The 18,130-nt window shown below is 35.4% G+C and overlaps 1 protein-coding gene and 1 long non-coding RNA gene across 2 annotated transcripts in view; one reads left to right on the plus strand and one right to left on the minus strand.

Annotated features, from left to right (window-relative positions):
• The first annotated feature begins 3,383 nt into the window (after positions 1-3,383).
• On the plus strand, positions 3,384-3,776 carry LOC126611822 (uncharacterized). Its single transcript, XM_050280166.1, has 2 exons — positions 3,384-3,579; positions 3,643-3,776. Exons 1-2 carry the CDS (start codon positions 3,384-3,386, stop codon positions 3,774-3,776), a joined length of 330 nt encoding a protein of 109 aa, XP_050136123.1.
• Positions 3,777-17,754: 13,978 nt separating this feature from the next.
• LOC126610750 (uncharacterized) overlaps positions 17,755-18,130 on the minus strand; it is a 38,959-nt gene continuing 38,583 nt past the window's right edge. Inside the window, exon 2 of the long non-coding RNA XR_007618615.1 lies at positions 17,755-18,084. This is a non-coding gene — a long non-coding RNA (uncharacterized LOC126610750). The remainder of the gene's footprint in view (positions 18,085-18,130) is intronic.

The raw sequence follows: 18,130 nt of genomic DNA on the forward strand, positions 1-18,130 counted from the left end.
TTGATGCAATTAAACAAGTTCCAAGGTATGCAAAGTTTTTGAAGGAACTTTGTACAACAAGAAAGAGGATTTCAAACAAAGAAGTTGTAAAGGTAAGTGAGAATGTTTCAGCCGTTTTGCAAAGAAAACTACCACCAAAATGCAAAGATCCAGGTAGTTTTACAATTCCTTGTATTATTGGAAATACCAAGTTTGAGCATGCTATGTTAGATCTAGGTGCATCCATTAACGTCATGCCATACTCTATTTATGCATCTATGAACTTAGGAGAGCTTAAAAATGATGGCGTTATAATTTAATTAGTCGATCGTTCTAATGCATACCCAAAAGGGGTTTTGGAAGATGTTTTGGTGCAGGTTAATGACTTAGTATTTCCAGCGGACTTCTATGTGCTTGAGATGGAAGATTCGGGCCATTCTACATCCTTGTCGATCCTCCTTGGAAGACCCTTCATGAAAACAGCCCGCACCAAGATAGATGTGTTTAAAGGAACACTCACAATGGAATTTGATGGGGATGTTATTGATTTCAATATTTCTGAATCTATTAAATATCCTAAGGATGATCATTCTTGTTTCGCTATTGATGTATTTGATGTTTTGGCGCAGGACTACCTTGACTCATTGGAGAGGGATCCTTTTGAAACCACCATAGTACATGGAGTGGGACTTAACAAACCAAAGGCAGCAATTGAGCATACTCACGGCAATAATGATGATGCCTATGCCGTGCCTCCTAGTGCAGAAATAGAAGAGATGGTTGCTGCCCTTGAGTCATTGCCATAACATCTTGGTAAGCCTCCTAACCCAATTCCAATTCCCGTTTCTACTGACAAGTTGTTACCTTCTGTGATTCAGGCACCCGTCCTTGAGCTTAAACCATTGCCGGACCATTTAAAGAATGTATTTTTGGGAGATGACGAGACATTGTCCGTCATTGTTTCCTCATCACTCACGGCATTGAAGGAGGAGAAGTTGATTCGGGTGTTGAAAGAGCATAAAACGACAATTGGATGGACATTGGCCGACATTAAGGGAATTAGCCCTACAACTTGCATGCATCACATACTTCTAAAGGAGGGGGCTAATCCAACTCGAGAGGCTCAACGTCGACTTAACCCTCCAATGATGGAAGTTGTGAAGAAGGAGATTATCAAGCTTCTTAATTGTGGAGTCATTTACCCCATCTCAGATAGTCGTTGGGTTTCACCGGTTCAAGTTGTACCAAAGAAATCAAGAGTCACAGTGGTGAAGAATGCAGAGAATAAGCTTGTGCCTACATGTATCCAAATCGGTTGGCGAGTGTGCATTGACTATAGGAAGCTAAACACCACCACAAGGAATGACCACTTCCCTTTGCCGTTCATTGATCAAATGCTTGAAAGGTTAGCCGATCATTCTTTTTATTACTTTCTAGATGGTTATTCGGGATATAATCAAATTGTTATAGCTCCAGATGATCAAGAAAAGACTACTTTTACTTGTCCATTTGGCACTTTTGCTTATCGTCGAATGCCATTCGGGTTGTGTAATGCACCAGCCACGTTCCAACGATGCATGGTAAGTATATTCTCAGATTTTGTGGAAAATATTATTGAGGTTTTCATGGATGATTTTAGTGTCTTTGGTGATTCGTTTGATGGTTGTTTAGATAATCTCACTTTAATCTTAAACCGGTGCATTGAAACTAACCTTGTTTTGAATTGGGAAAAATGTCACTTTATGGTTAAACAAGGCATAGTTTTAGGTCACATAGTTTCAGAAAAGGGAATAGAGGTTGATAAATCAAAAATAGATCTTGTGCGTTACTTACCATCTCCCACTACGGTAAGAGAGGTTCGTTCTTTTCTTGGACATGCAGGATTCTATAGGCGATTCATCAAAGATTTTTCCAAGATTTCCCAACCCTTTTGCCGACTTCTTCAAAAGGATGTGACATTCAAGTTCGATGATGAGTGTGAGAAGGCATTCAATCACCTAAAGGAGAAGTTAACTTCGACCCCCATCATAGTCCCACCAGATTGGAGCCTTCCTTTTGAGCTTATGTGTGATGCTTCAGATTATGCATTAGGGGCTGTTTTGAGACAAATGAGGGACAAGAAGCCACACGTCATCTACTATGCATCCCGGACTTTGAATGATGCACAATTGAATTATTCCACCACTGAAAAAGAACCTCTTGCTGTTGTATTTGCTTTAGATAAGTTTCGTTCATATCTTCTTGGAACTAAAGTTATTATTTACACTGATCACGCAGCTTTGAAGTATTTGCTCACAAAGAAGGAGGCCAAGCCAAGGCTTATTCGTTGGATGCTACTTCTCCAAGAGTTTGACGTGGAAATCCGGGACAAGAAAAGAAGTGAAAACGTGGTGGCTGACCATTTGAGCCGAATGGTGCATGAAGAAGATGCCAATGTCGTGCCCATCCCAGAGACATTCCTAAATGAGCCGTTGTTGTCCATTAAGGTAAGTAAGCCATGGTATGCCGATCTAGTTAATTATTTGGTCACTAAGCATGTCCCAAGCACCCTAAATAAGCACCAACATGATAAACTCAAGAAGGATGCACGGTTTTATGTTTGGGATGACCCTTATTTGTGGAAACATTGCCCTAACCAGATTCTACGTAGGTGTGTGCATGATTCCGAGTTTCATTCGATTTTAACTTTCTGTCACACTTATGCATGTGGGGGTCATTTTGGCACACAACGCACAGCACATAAGGTTTTAGAATGTGGATTTTATTGGCCTACAATCTTTAGAGATGCTAGAACCTTTTGTATAACCTGTGATCGTTGTCAACGAATGGGTACTATAACATCAAAAGACCAAATGCCGCAACATCCTATATATTCTGTTAAGATTTTTTATGTTTGGGGTATAGATTTCATGGGTCCATTTCCTTCCTCCCATGGTTTTCTTTATATATTACTTACTGTGGATTATGCTTCGAAATGGGTGGAAGCAAAAGCCACCCGTACTAATGATTCTAAAGTGGTTGCAGATTTTATTAGAACTAACATATTTGCAAGGTTTGGAATGCCAAGAGTGCTCATTAGTGATGGAGGATCTCATTTTTGTAATCGAACCATTGAGGCGTTGCTCAAGAAGTACAATGTCACGCATAAGGTTTCCACACCTTATCATCCTCAAACAAGTGGGCAAGCCGAGGTTTCAAATAGGGAAATCAAGCAAATTTTGGAGAAGATAGTGGGACCAACTCGAAAAGATTGGAGCTTGCGCTTAAATGATGCATTGTGGGCATATAAAATGGCCTACAAAACACCAATTGGGATGTCCCCATTTCGGCTGATCTATGGGAAACCATGTCATCTTCCGGTTGAATTGGAGCATCGTGCACATTGGGCCGTCAAAACATTCAATATGGATATTGATGCCACTGAGATCCATAGGAAATTGCAATTGAATAAGCTTGAGGAGATTAGGAAGGAAGCTTATGAGAACGCTCTCATTTACAAGGAGAAAGCAAAGGCCACCCATGACAAGATGATTCGTGGCAAGACATTCTCTATAGGGCAGAAAGTGTTACTTTTCAATTCCTGTCTTCAGTTGTTTCTGGGTAAGTTGCGTTCTAAATGGATTTGACCTTTTGTTATTACTAATGTTTTTCCTCATGGTGCAGTCCAAATTCAAAGTTTGAAGATGGAACATGAATTCAAGGCCAATGGACACCGTTTGAAGCCCTACTATGAGACATTTGAGGAGCACGCCGTGGAGGACATACCCCTCCATGCTGTGGGCCCTATTCAAGCTTAAATGGAGGTATCATCCGGCTGGAAGACGTTAAAGCAAGCGTTTCTTGGGAGGCAACCCATGTGGTCAAACGAGGGATTGAAGGAATTCGAGCTTCATAACCAGATTTGCGTTCTTAAACTCTACCCTTTCTTGTTTTTACTTTGCCATGTTTGTCGTGTTTGTTAGTTGTGTTGTTTGCTTGCATATATGTGAGTCTATATTTGAAACATTGAGGACAATGTTTGGTTTAAGTGTGGAGGGGTAACCAAGTGTTTTTATTGCAAATTCGTGGGATTTTATCACCCATAACTTCCAAAGTTGTTCCTTGCTGTTTTTAAGTCTTTTTAAGCTGTTTTGGTGCATTTTAGTGTGTTTTGACATAAAAATCCAAAAATCTCATAAAAATTTGAAAAATTGTTTTGAAAAACCCAAAAAGAGTTGTTTTTGTGTGTTTGTTTATGTCTTAGGGTACCTTCCAACACAAGGATGAGGATTTGATTTTTAATTGCATGACTGTTAAAGAAAGTTATAAACATGGATGGAAGTTTGATATACTCTTTGGTTTATGCTTGGTTGTAGTTAACGTTTACGAATTCACATGTAATCACAAAGGAAAAAATAAGTTTTTGTAACATGCTTGAAGGAAGGAACTCAAACTAACGCTACAACCCTGAGACACTTGAGCCTAAACTTTATTTGGAGAGTTATTAATCTGTGATTTGTTGTTTTCTAAAGTCGTTGCATGATCTCATTATTCTTTGCTTGGTTGCTACTTAGAATGCGTTTTATCACTTTAGTTCCAAATACTAGAACTTATACCCGTTTCATTCAAAACTTAAAATTGAATGCATAACATATAGTAAGATGAAGTTGTTAGTAGTTACCACCAGAGCCAAAAAGCCTTCATTACATGCATTTGTTTTTGTAGGTTTAACCCCTTTGAGCCTTAATTAGCCTATTTTCTTTGTTAGCCACATTATCCTCACCTAGCCTAGAATAGGACTATCCACACCCTTGTTCTTAAAGTATAGTGGAGCAAGACTTAGAGGGAATTCCTTTTGATCATCATTGTTCTAGAAAACAAGTGAGGGGGAAGGTTTTCAAAAGTGTGTAGGTGCCAAAGTCTTATAAGAGGCACGGGTAGAAAAAAATAAAGTAAAATAAAAAAATTAGTGAAAAATAGAAAGGAAAAAGAAAAGTTGTGAAAAGAATAAAGAAGAGTTGAAAAATATGTGAAAAAGAGCTCTAAAGTGTTGGTTGTTGAAGAAAGGGTCAAAAAAAGCTTGAATTTGACCCTAAGTGTTGCATGAATCTTCCCTTGTGTTTAAAAGTTGATTTCTGAATTCTAAAGGGAATTCTAAGTTAATTTCAGTACTTTGCTTACTCTTGCTTTAAGAACGTTTGTTTTCCTTACCTTTCTTTGTTAGCCAATACCCTTAGCCCCATTACAACACTTAGACTTTAATCTTGGTTATTGTGTATTTCAATATGTGGAGTTTGGGATTGGTATGAGCATATGGTATCCCTAGTTCTCGTGTCTAAGTAGTAGCATTCCGTTCGTGAGATCATATATATATACATGCATTAATAATTCTAGAAAGTGCTTTCTTCGCTTATAACTTATGTGAGTGTTAGTCTACATATTTACATCAATCTTCTCATATATACCTAGTATAGGGAGTGTAGTCAGAAATTCTGTGTGAAAATAGAGTGTATATCCGGTGAGGAATTGAGGGAATTCTCTAAGGCATGTTACTACATTCAAAATGTTGTTTTATGTGATTAAATGCGAAATAGTAAGTGGTGACTATGATTAAGTATGCGTTTGAGGGTAGGAGTAACTAAAATCTATGTGAGTAGTGATTTTTAATGTGTCATGTTTCATTGGAAATCCCTGAGGCAAATGTTGGAAGGTTTAGGTTATGTTTTGTTTGTTTTGTTTCCTTTGTTTTGCTCGAGGACTAGCAAAAGCTAAGTGTGGGAGAATTTGATAGGAGCATATTTATGCGACTTAGTTAGCTTGTTTTCTTGCACTTTTATAGTTAGTTTGTGGTTATTATAGTGTTTTAAGCTATTTTCGTGTGTTTGTAAGTCCAAATGACAAAGTATGCAAAAAGTTGCAATTTGGAGCCTTTTGGAGCAGTTTTGAGCATAAAATGGATATCACATGCTTGGAGTCAAATGGATGGACGAAATTAAAGATCAAAGGAGGCAAGAAATGAAGAAATGAACATGAAGAACAAAGAGTTCAGAATTGGAAGCCAAAGTTTCTAAAGTTGGAGGTTTCCATTCTTGAAAGTTTCTATTCTTGGATTGGAAGTTTCCTAATCTTTTTTCACCTTGGTTCCAACCCTTGCCGCACCTCTCAAGCTTCTTCCCTCTTGGATTCTGATTTGTTAGGCCCTTTTCCTTGTGGATTTGGGTTCTACAAATCCTTTTCAGAAACTAAGTGGGCCAAAAATCCTTTTCTTTGTTGATTTAAACCCAAACCGAATCCTTAGGCCCTAAGCCTTAAAATCTGCTAAGTTTAAACCCTAATCTATCTCCCCTAGCGTTGTGCCGCACCTAACACTTCTAGAAGCCTAAAAATCTGCACAAACCCTAGTTCTTTTCTCCCTTGGATGGGCCAAGCCTTTTATCTTCAAAACCCTAACCATTTTCCCATCAGATTTTGTGAAAACCCTAGCTTTGCCGTGCCTATATATATGTGTTTTTAAAGCCTAAATTCGTCACCACCCTTCACACCATTCAGAAACACCTTGCCGCAACCCTAATCACCATTCTACATCACAAAACACCATCCTACATCCATATACATCTCTACCGCACCTTTTGGAGAAGAAGGAGAGTCTTGTCGTGCATTCCATTGATGAAGGAGGGCCTTGTGCGCAAGCCATCTGCATCCTTAGGAGTTTTAAGAGTTCTTTCTTCCCTCGTTTCAGTTTCGATGTTTATTTTAATTTGCTTTTCAATTGCTATGAACATGTGGAACTAAACTCTTATTAGTTAGTGGTGAATTTGAAGTCATGGACATATGTTAATATGAATTGATTCCTTTCAGTTATTGTTTCGTAAAACATGAATGCGATTTACTTATCTATTTGATTGATAACTTATTCTTGTGTGTTGATTAAAGAGGCCTACTTAGTTTGCATGCTTGAATCTGATGCTAAATTATAAGGGACTTTCACCTAATCGTTAGAAACTTATATTTACAAGTAGTGGAGATTGTTAGTCACAATCGTGTTAAGTAGATTCTTGGCAAAAGTATCATGCAGTTCATAGTTATAATTGCCTTGTCAATGCTTATGATTTCCATGGAATTTAATGATCTTTGAATGTATCTCTATCATGTTGTTCATATAGGGAACTTGAGAAGAATAATTTGGGTTGTTGCATGCATTCATCCAATTCAATGAATTTAGGGAAATCTGATAGTTAATTTGTGCATTCACGATTAATTTGGGGCATTGTCGTTAATGGTTTAAAGAAACAATACTGGAAATTGATTTATGTTGCATATGTTCATGTGTGGAGAAGGATCCTCTAACTATCTTTTCACCCTTGAATTCATCTCAATTTCGTTTTAGTTTACTTTGATTTGCAATCTGTTTAGTTTTAATTCAATTTCGTCAGAAATCAAACACCCTTTTCTATTTTATGTTATTAGGTCAGAATTTGTCCTAATTAGGCTCTTTAGAGTGTTTTGAGTCAATATAGGTTAGGTTTAGTCCATAAACATTGTTTGGGTCTTAGTTTAGTTTTAAATTCGTCCAAATTCATCTCTAGAATCTGTTTTGAGTCTAATTGTTAGTATTGTGCTGTTTTGAGTCTTTTAAGTGTTTTCTGAGTTAGTTAAGTTACAATCTGTTTTCTTTTAATCTTTTGAGTCAAAGTAAGTTTTAATTTCGTCCAAATCACTTGTTAGGTCTAGAATTGAGTCAATTTCACTTAGTTTTGTATATTTGAGTATTTTAGGTCAGTTTAGAGTCTATAGAGTCTATTCTTGTGTTTTTAAGTCTAGTTTAGTGTTTTAGAGTTTAATTTGAGTAGATTAGCAGCCCTAGTTAATCCCCGGTTTAGAACGATCCCTACTTACATTTTTACTACAACTGTCATCAATAGGGTTTAATTTGTATGTCAAGTAATTTTCACATTAACACATGAGGATATTTTACACAATAATTTCTCTACACAGCACTAATATAATGAATGTCACTTCACTTGAGCTAAATTAATTGTGATTTGATAGTTTATTAGGCTATTGGAATTTGTGAGGACTAATGGCAGATCACCAGAATACTAGAATCCAGCCAAGCCAATGTACCTCAGAAATCAGAATTGAGGTCAGACTCCCGGTTCATGATTCCCATAAGCCATACCATATCCCCCTTGCCCAAATTCTAAAATATCGATAATATTGGAAATATCGGTAGTTTAAAAATATGAAAATTTTGATGAAAATATCATAATATTATTGATATCAGTAAAAATTGAATAAAAACCACAGAAATTATAAGAAAAACTTGAAAATTTTTATTGAAACTTTACATGATGTTTATTTAGTTAATTATCTATTAGTTTATCACAAAAAATTGGAAGAAAATGCATTGCATGATGGATTTAACTGATTTAAGTTGATTATATAGCGAGCTGGCAAACATTGTGAGTGTAGAAAATATGTAGTAATTAATGAAAAAAGTTTAAACACACCATAATCATTTATATATAATAAATTAGTACAATATTTTACACTTTATACATTGCATGGTAAGATACATGAGTGACTTAATACCATATAGAGTTCTTATCAAGATCTAAAATATCGATGATATCAGAAATATCGGTAGTCCAAAAATACAGAAATTTCGATGAAAATATCGGAATAATATCGATATTTTAGACTTTGCCCTTGCCTTGTCTTGATTAAGCAGCCCTCCTCTTTTTCAAGTTTTCATGACCACCTTTGCCCCTTTTCTAATCAATGATTCACTTCAATCCCACACTCCAACTAATATACGCTACATTTTTTTTTTCTTTTAAAAAACTTGCAACATTCTCATTTCATTTAGGCTCTTTCGTTTTACTTTTTTTTTTTACTCTTCTTCTCATTTTGTAGTGTTGTACTATGATCCAAATCATTTATTTTTTAGGTTAATCTTTAAAGATTATCTCTTTAAAAAATTAGAATCATGTTTTATGTTAAACACTAAAATTTTGACAACGTTAATTGAACTGTTCAACTATTTTTATTTAGTTGATATTTTTCATAAAGTTGATCTTTAAATGGTAATTTAGAAAGTTGATGGTTCATATTATCTTACAACATTGCATAACGAGAACGAGAGCCATGAAAGTAAAATAGAAAGTTGCGAGAGAGAAGTTTGCTATCAACCTCTTTTTTCGGTAGAACGAGTCCATGTGTTAAATTTTCTGGACAATACTCACTTCACAGTTGCACTTTCTTATCCACTCGTTGTGATTGATGTACTTTATTTGTGCAATTGGTAAAATCAGAAGCGTCCATTTTCTTAATCATCATTTAAAGATATATCTACACACATAAAAAAAGTATTCAAATTAGTGATCTTTTAGACATGCATATACTTCAAACAAATGAACAATTCATCCTGAGAATGCCAGTTGTTACCAAAGTCATGATCTATTTTACACATAAAGGGCCCGTTTGTTTGGCTTCGCTAAACATCCTTGGACTAGACTGGACTGTAATCCGGTGTTTGTTTCACACGGGCAACGTTTAATGAGACTCGCTCTGACTGAGTCCGACTAACAGGTTTGCTAGAGGGTCTTAGCGAGACCCCCCGAAATTGGGCGGACTGCTAAGACCACACTACTACGCTTCACTCCTACTCGTTTTGTCCTCCCATCTGCCTCTTCCTCGCGTCCCACAAACCATTTCAAACCCAAATCCTGCAAAATCTGCCTCTTCCACTTCGTCCTCCCATGTGCCTCTTCATCTTGTCCTCCCATCTACCTCTTCCTCGCCTCTGCCTCTTCCTCTGCAACACCCTTTAATCACCGCTCAGATTTGAAACAAAGCTCCACCTACTGTCCAAACCTCAAAATCCAACCACAAAAATTTTATAAAAAAAAAAAACGCGAAAAAATAACTACAAAATTCAAAATCCACCCATTGCCAGAAAATTATGAGATGACTTTGTAGGTGGAGAAGCCAACGCTTGTATCAGAGGAAGGAGAGAGATCCGAAAATTTTTGGGAAAAAAAGGATAAGGAAGGTGGAAATTCTTAACAACGGCAAGAGGGTGAAGAGGATGAGCTTGTTTTGAAGGATTTGCGATGAACTTTACACCTGCGTTTTGCAGGAAAAAGATGGAGTAAAGAAGAAATGGGGATGAGCCAGAGGTAGAAGAAAAAGGAAGATGGTTCTGGAGGGGCTGTTTGGAGTAAAGTAAAAGAGGAATAAATATGCATTAAAAAACATTAAATATTATTATATAAACATTAAATAATATAAAATATTACTATTTATGCATTAATTAATATAATATTATAGTTTATTAATTATTCTGCTTTTTAGTCCGACACTGTACCAAACGCTTCACTAAGTTAGTCTAGCTCAGTCTAGTCTAAGCCAATCCAGCTTAGTCCCTGAAGCTAATCCAGTCTAAGATAGTCCGGTACAACAAACACACCCAAAAAGGACAAAACAATTTCCACTTAAGGTAGAAAAACCTCGATAAATTAATAACCTTGGTTAAATAATGTTTTTGGATAGTCTCGACTTAAGGACGTGCTAAATCAATAATTCGCTAAATTTATAAGATAATACATTATAAAAGTTTATATAGGTCCTACATAATATATAAATTAATAATTTCTTGATACATAGTGCCTGTGATTCAACTATGAGACATTCTTAAAATATGACTCAATCATTGTTTGTATATTCTTGAAATTCACAAATTTTTGGTATTGAACGACCCACTGATAGAGAGCATTCTCTAGGTTGGAGAATTTTGTGGATTTGTGTCGGTTAACATCCCCTTTTTCAAGAATAGTTGAGAGATACTCTGAAGACCACTTGATCGTATTTTTGATATCGTCCTTTTACTCATTTGCAAGTATTTGATATCGTCGTTTAACTCATTTGCAAGTTAAATTTTTAAAACACCAAGCTAAATTTTTCTAACACTCACTGTTGCTATTGTTTTTACTGCTACCTGGATTATATTTGCTGTACTCGCACAATGCTTTACGCATTCATCCGTCATTGTTGATTTCTTTACACGTTTGAGATGAGAGCTATTGTTGTATGTATGATTGTTGTGTTACAATGGCTTTTGCTAATTTAAAAAGGGTTTTTGCTTGGTTAAATGTTCATAAAATGGAACAATGTAGTGCATTGAACAATGTACAATCTATTTTTTGGGAAGGGTAATACTAGAGAGGCTAAATTTGTAGACAAAATTTTGTAAACTAAATATATATGGAAGTTAATGATTGGATTATTACTTAAGTTTTGAATTACATGCTTATTTTTTATTGGTAACACTTCATTTAGTTTTCAAATTTAGTCTACCTAGCATGAGTGCATTTTTGCTCACCATCCTATTTATTCCCGTTATATGAGTTTGAATTTTGAGATTTGTGCTTATCCACTACATGAATCTCGAAATTCAAACTCATTTAACAATGATAAATAGAGTGGTGAGCATACACCATACTAAATGGTGGTAAGCAAAAATGCTCCCACCTAGCATTACTCTTTTGGGAAGTACAAGTAGATTCATGAATTTTACTTTGTTAAATAATCGCATAAAATTATTAGTTCGTAAGACGAGAAACTAAATACAATGTAAAATATTTAAGTAAATAAAAAATATATTGATAAATTATAAGTTATTAAATTAATTAATTGATTAAATTATAAATCCATTGATTATTTAATATTCTGCTAAATTAATATGATTTCCTTAGTCTCAAGATTAGTTATTTATAGAGGTCTAACTGTACATAGATTTTTATGCAGAGATTATTTTAAATAATGATTAAAAAATGAACAGTCCAAATTATGATATTTATCCAATTAAAATACATTATTTATAATTTATTTGTCCAATATACTATCTATAATTATTAACAAAATCATGTTTATCAATAAAAAATGGGTGAAAATACAATTTAGACTTCTATTACAAAATAAAATCATAATCAGTAATGCAATTTCGCACAAACCAAATTTTAATTTTTTTAACCTCACCCACATATCAATAAAGTAACTCTAACTTAAAATAATATATAAAATAATTTAGATAAAAAAAAAAACTTACCTTTTCTCTCATTCTCTTTCTCTTTCTCACATTTCTCTCAAACTTCTCTCTTTTCATATATTTTTCTTCTTTTTAAAATTTTTATATTTACACACAGTGTGTAGCCTTCATCTAGTTTATAATAAGAATATTTTTACACACCATCCTTAAGTGATGGTGATGCTCACCCTTTTATTTAGGGAAATTTTATTTAAACCCATGCAACCTTTTTTTACACCAAACTTAAAATTTTGAATGTTAATTGTCTATTTTACCCTATTGCATAATTACTATTAAGTACAAAATGAAATTAATAATAAAACTCAAATTTATCAATAAACCCTCTCTCTCTCTCTATGATCACGATTCACAATCTCACTCTGTTCTTCAGCAGTCTTATTAAACCCTGCAATTCTTTTCATGTTCTGGTTTCCATTTAGCTGAAATCTCAATAGGGTTTTCTCAGACCAGGATTTTGATCAACTTTTGACTCTTGTAAAATTCGGGTTTCTTTTCCTCCTCCTTGCATATAAATCTGAGAGTTGAGAGAGAAGCTTTTATTTTACAGGCTGGGGTTCGTAAATGATTGTGTTTACTTTTGACTGTAACTGACCATCCATATTATTTCTTCTGATTCGGCTCAGGTTGATTTTCGCATTCTAAGGGCTATTGCTATTGAACATCCCTTCGATGCCGATGCAGCTGTCCTCGATGTTCTTAGTGAGTTCCCTAACTTGGCTACAGTCATTTTTTGTTGTCAATCTTGTGCAGGTTCAGAGTCCTGGGACTCCACCGTACAAGCAGGTATTTGTTTTTTTTTACCAATAATATGTATTATCTTGGGATAATAAATCTTGTTTTGATATTTGAAAGCGTATTCTTAATGTTTTGCTTGTGTTATTTTGCTGACCCACCATTGTCATGGAGTTAGTTTTTGGCGGCACCATTTTTTCTCTCCTCCCCGATGATAGAGTTCCTAATCGTTTAACAATGTTGCAGAAAACCCTATTTTCAGCCATGGAATCGGTCATCAACATGATGAGAGAAGTGGAGGTCCAGGAGAAAGCAGTGGATATTGTTCAAGAGGAAGCTTCTAGGGGAGGTTTGGATATCATGGTCAAGGTGGAGAAGCTTAAACGGATGTTGGCACGTGCAAAAGACGCAAATGACATAGTTGTATTTTGTGAAATGTGATTAAAGTTTGAAGTTAATGGATTCTGAGTTCTGCTAATTTTAATTAAGGGTGCATCATAACTGAGGTTATATTCTTTCTGTGCAGCATGCTAGAGAAGTCTTTGGGAAGAAAGCAATTTTAGCAACTAGCAATTTTAGCAACTAAAGCGAGGGAGCTTCAGTCTCGATTGCTCAACTTATCAGATGAGAGAGATAAATCACTTGCGATTCTTAATGAGGTTGACTCCACTTCATTGAGTTGCTTATTGCACTGCATTACTGTTGGTGCATGCTCTATTTCACTAATTTATCCATTTATCTTTAGATTGCCTCATTTTTATGCTATCTTTTTCATATCGTATTCTTCAAAAACAACAATTGTATGATCTATTTCATTATATTTATTTATCAAACAATATCATCACAAAAGATGTTAAGTATTTGCACAGTAAAAAAAACTTACTGTGCAATTAATTGTCTATAAAGTATTTGCACAGTAAGTATTTTTATGCTGTCTTCTCCTCCTCTGCTGCTTAATTATGAGCTTCTACGAGAAAATAAAGTGGCCGAGGAGGAGTTCCCAGGTCTATTTAGCTTCTAAAAATCAAATGGGTGTAAAAATAAATCCACATATTGAATTGGATTTATGGGGGTATATTAGGTATGAAATTTGGGTTTAAAGAGATATTAATAGTTTAGTTAAAAATCAAATGGGTGAAAAGAGTAAGTTGAATGTAGAAATAAGTTAGATAGGTTTAAATAAAATTTTCCTTTATTTATCATTGTTGTATTTATCACCCCTCAAGAGTGATGTGAAAAATGCACCCGTTTATAATTGAGGGAGCCACAAGGTGGATGCAATTAATTTCCAATTTTTTATTACATTGAACCCCACGTTCACTCCCCCTTCTTCATAGAAAACTATGCTGCTGAGGCTGCATATCCCTCAGTTTCCGAGCCTGACCATGTTCACATCCTTCAAACTTCAGTCAACTCCATGCTTTGAAATTGTATATATACTTCCTACCATCTTACCCTACACTCTACTCCTTCAAGCTCCCCTGAGCTTTGTTTCTTTGTTTTTCTTTCTTTTTTCCTTTCTATTTTCATTTCAAAACATCACCTTTCAGCTAGCCTAGCCATCATCAGTCATGGATATGGTTCAAGTACAATGCAACCAGGGTGAATCAGCCACAGTCAAGGCTCAATCGAAGCGAATCAGCAACGGTTTTAGCCGGAAATGCGCTGCCTTGGTGAAGGAGCAACGTGCCCGCATTTACATCCTACGCCGCTGTGCCACCATGCTCCTTTGCTGGTACATTCAAGGAGATGACTAGCTAATTTCTTTCTCTTCTTTTCACCTTATCCAACAAAACTTAGCCCGTCATAGCTGACGTTTCTTCCTCTAACAACATGTTTACGAGATCCATCATTCTTATATGATGCATCTTGCATGCATGTTGTTATAGAGATGTCACATATATACGTATGACGCTTAGAACACACTAAACCTCACCGTCCGGTCTTACTTTAACCTTTTTTCCTTGTACCTACACTACACTACTCCATGGAAGATGCTTGTTTCTGCTGATCTGGTTTGGTTTCAATTGTTATATGGGTTATCTTCTCCTTGCTCTGGAGTGCCACTACTCAGTTTTTTTACCTAATTGGGGGCCAACCCAATTTAAGTTTTCGGAGCACAGAAGAAGTTAAAATTTATGCCCACACGCTTGGTTTTTAACTAGCCAGACCTTCAAAGCATGGACACTGATGTAGCTGACATGGAGGGGTATCTGTGTCTGAAAGGCCTGTTTGATTGACTCATTGCTGCTTCAATAGTCAATATTTACAAGTACAACTGGTGTTTGCTTTTTCCATTTTCCTTTTTTTTTTCTCTCACTTTTTCCTTTTCCCTAATTTCTTTGGAGTTTTTAGGGGAGAAAATGTTTTCACCCTCCTTGTCAATGTTGGAGAATATAAGGCTTGTAACCATGGGTTTGTTGGGGATGTTGAAATAGTAATGGAGCCAACATCTTGGATTGTCCAAAAAAGAGTAATAATTTGTAATTATGGGTTTTGCAATGATTGTCATTTGGATTGGAATGTAACCATAATTAGATAAGTCGTTGACTCAAAACTCTCAATTCCAACTTTGTGATTGTTTGGATTAGGAAAGATTATGTGACTCTAAATAAGCGTAAAATTGACATGCAATGGAAATATAGCCCTCTCTGTTTCTCTTTGCATCTCTCCTTAATCATATGATAAGAGATGCAGAAAGGGTGATAACCCGTTGCAGGAAAGCTGCTCTCCTAAAACAATTGTATGAAATCCATTATAAACTTGGTAAAAGCACATCCATTATAAACAGTAAGTTCTACATCCTTCTTGGACCCCTACTCACATACACACAAGGTGTGAAATTCCACTACAAACAGCAAATTCCACATCCAATCTTGTGACCCACTCACCATGGATATTGGATGGGCTCTCTAATGAAGGTGGGACAGAAAATTCAAATGGGATGTCAATGGATATGCTGTCAAGTTTGGGGAAGTTTGTAGATTCATCAAATGAATGACCAAATAATGGCTGACAATATATTAGATAAAATCTAAACAAGGATATTCCTGTCCTGCCTTGTAATCTAAGGGGGCGTTTGTTGCGCCGGACTATCTCGGACTGGACTAACTTCAAGGACTAAGCTGGACTAACTTAGTGAAGCGTTTGGTGCAGTGTTGGACTAAGAAGCTGGATAATAACAAATTCTAATATTATATTATTTAATATATAAATTATTAATATTTTATTATGATCTAAGTGACCGGAGATGACGATGAGTCTATCGGGAGTGGTTGTTGAGCATGACGAGGACGAAAGATGATAGTCTTAGCTAGATAGTCTTAGCTAGTCCCATGGTTATTGGGGGTCTCATTAAGACCTCTTAATGAAGGATTTTGTCTATACTAGTCCCCTTTAGTCTCATTAATGTTAGTCCCAGCATGGAACAAACACAGTATTGAACTAACAGCTAGTCTAGTCTAGTCCAATCCCACTTAGTGTGAGCAAACAAACGCTCCCTAAATCTTTACCACCAATCATGTTTTCAAACTTAAACTATTAATCGTGTCTTTAAACCAACTACGGTGTAAATAATCCTGTGCTTAATCTACCGCTTCCGTAGAGGAGTGTCGCCGCCCATATCACGCAGAGCAGCGCCGTGAGCCGTCTGCTTCATCTCTTTCTTCGGTGTGAACTGTTTAGCATATTGACTCATTTTTCTGTCTTTTTTTTTAAGATGGAGTAATCTAAATTTGGAAACTAAATAATGTATCGTCAATAAGAAATAAACACGTTAATCAACACTTAAATAATAATTGAATCATCAACTTTCATTTCATTTAATTTACTAAATTTAGTCTTCACAATGAAGTAAAGGATGTCAAAGCATTATGTAAACAAAAACAAACGAAACGAAACAATAATTCAAAATGATCACTGAACATAATTTGAAATAGTTCAAGCGATGTTTTAATTTAATTTAAGTTACGAGAAAAAATATATTAAATTTGGGTGTAACAATATCACACATTTCAGCACTAGTGAATCGATTAAATATTTAAAAAGATATAAAACTTGAGCGTACAAGGGTAACACATTTGAACACTAATAAATCGGTTGAAAAGATCCAGATTTGAAATGAGACATGTTACGTAGCAAAGAAATGAAGTCTGTTTAGGGCTTTCAATGCTATAAATAGAAACTTCTTTCGGTCGCTCTTTAGCAAAACGAACTTAGAATACGGCCAAAAAAGCTTTGGTTGGTCATGGATATATTTTTTTAGTACAATAATATATTTAAAACTAAAGCGAGGGAATAGTTCGGTTAAGTTATACAATGAGCAACCTAATTTAGCATCGAATTCGCTATCCACGAGCTTCGAACCTAATACTTCTTCCTTACAAGTGAAAAGAAATATCACAAAACTGTAGTACTGAGTGATCATAGATATTAGTTACTAGCAAATTTGTGATTAATTCCATTGATGTGAGAATTTAATTTGGAAGTAAAGGGGGAATTACGACATAATGACATTGCAATAACTTCTTTTTCTTCAGAAGCTTTTTCTTCTCACGTTTGTGTTAGAATTCGTTTTTCAAAATATTCGTGAAAATACACTAAAAAAGGAGTAGAAGATGAGATTGTCCATTATATTAAGTAAATAATTCGAAAACAACATCATTTCCTCACTTTGGCACTTCTCCTTTTGTTTTAGTACTAGTTCATTTATCTTTCTTGATTTTTTTCAATTTAAAGGCTAAAAAGCGAAGCAGACTCAGTGCAAGAAGAGAAAACTTAAAAAACGTGAGTTTAAAAATTGCTTTCCGATTCGAAACTTGTATATTTCTTTAATTTAAATTTATCTGAAATCTGGAAGCCTCTTCTGCAAGCTACTGATATGACGTGCAAAAGCTACAAACTAGTTTGTTTTTCTGTAGCCACTTACTGTCCTGCTAAGTAAAAAGAAACACATCTAAATCATGCAAGGAAAAACACATTAAAGTTGGAGAATTTTGAAAATTACAGAAACCAAACATGCTGTCAAATCAGCAAAAGTTTTCCATATATTATGCAGAATCAATGACTCACCAAAGCATTTTCCCACAAAAGTTGTGCACCAAGAATTTTTCAAACCTCTTTGCCTCCCCCATACTCTTTAGTGATGTCTTACCTCATGAAGGTGGCAATGCAGACATCACTCTTGTGAGCTTTCGCCTTTTCAAATCCAAATCCAAGACTCTGCGGTGTGATAGTGTGGAGCAACGTTCCTCCTGACTTAATTAAGGATGTTCTCCTTCGCGATTCTGATTGTACTTGAATATCAGTATCAATAACATCGTCTTTCTTTTC

Source organism: Malus sylvestris, chromosome 17 (genome assembly GCF_916048215.2).
Source record: "Malus sylvestris chromosome 17, drMalSylv7.2, whole genome shotgun sequence".
Classification (NCBI taxonomy): domain Eukaryota; kingdom Viridiplantae; phylum Streptophyta; class Magnoliopsida; order Rosales; family Rosaceae; genus Malus; species Malus sylvestris.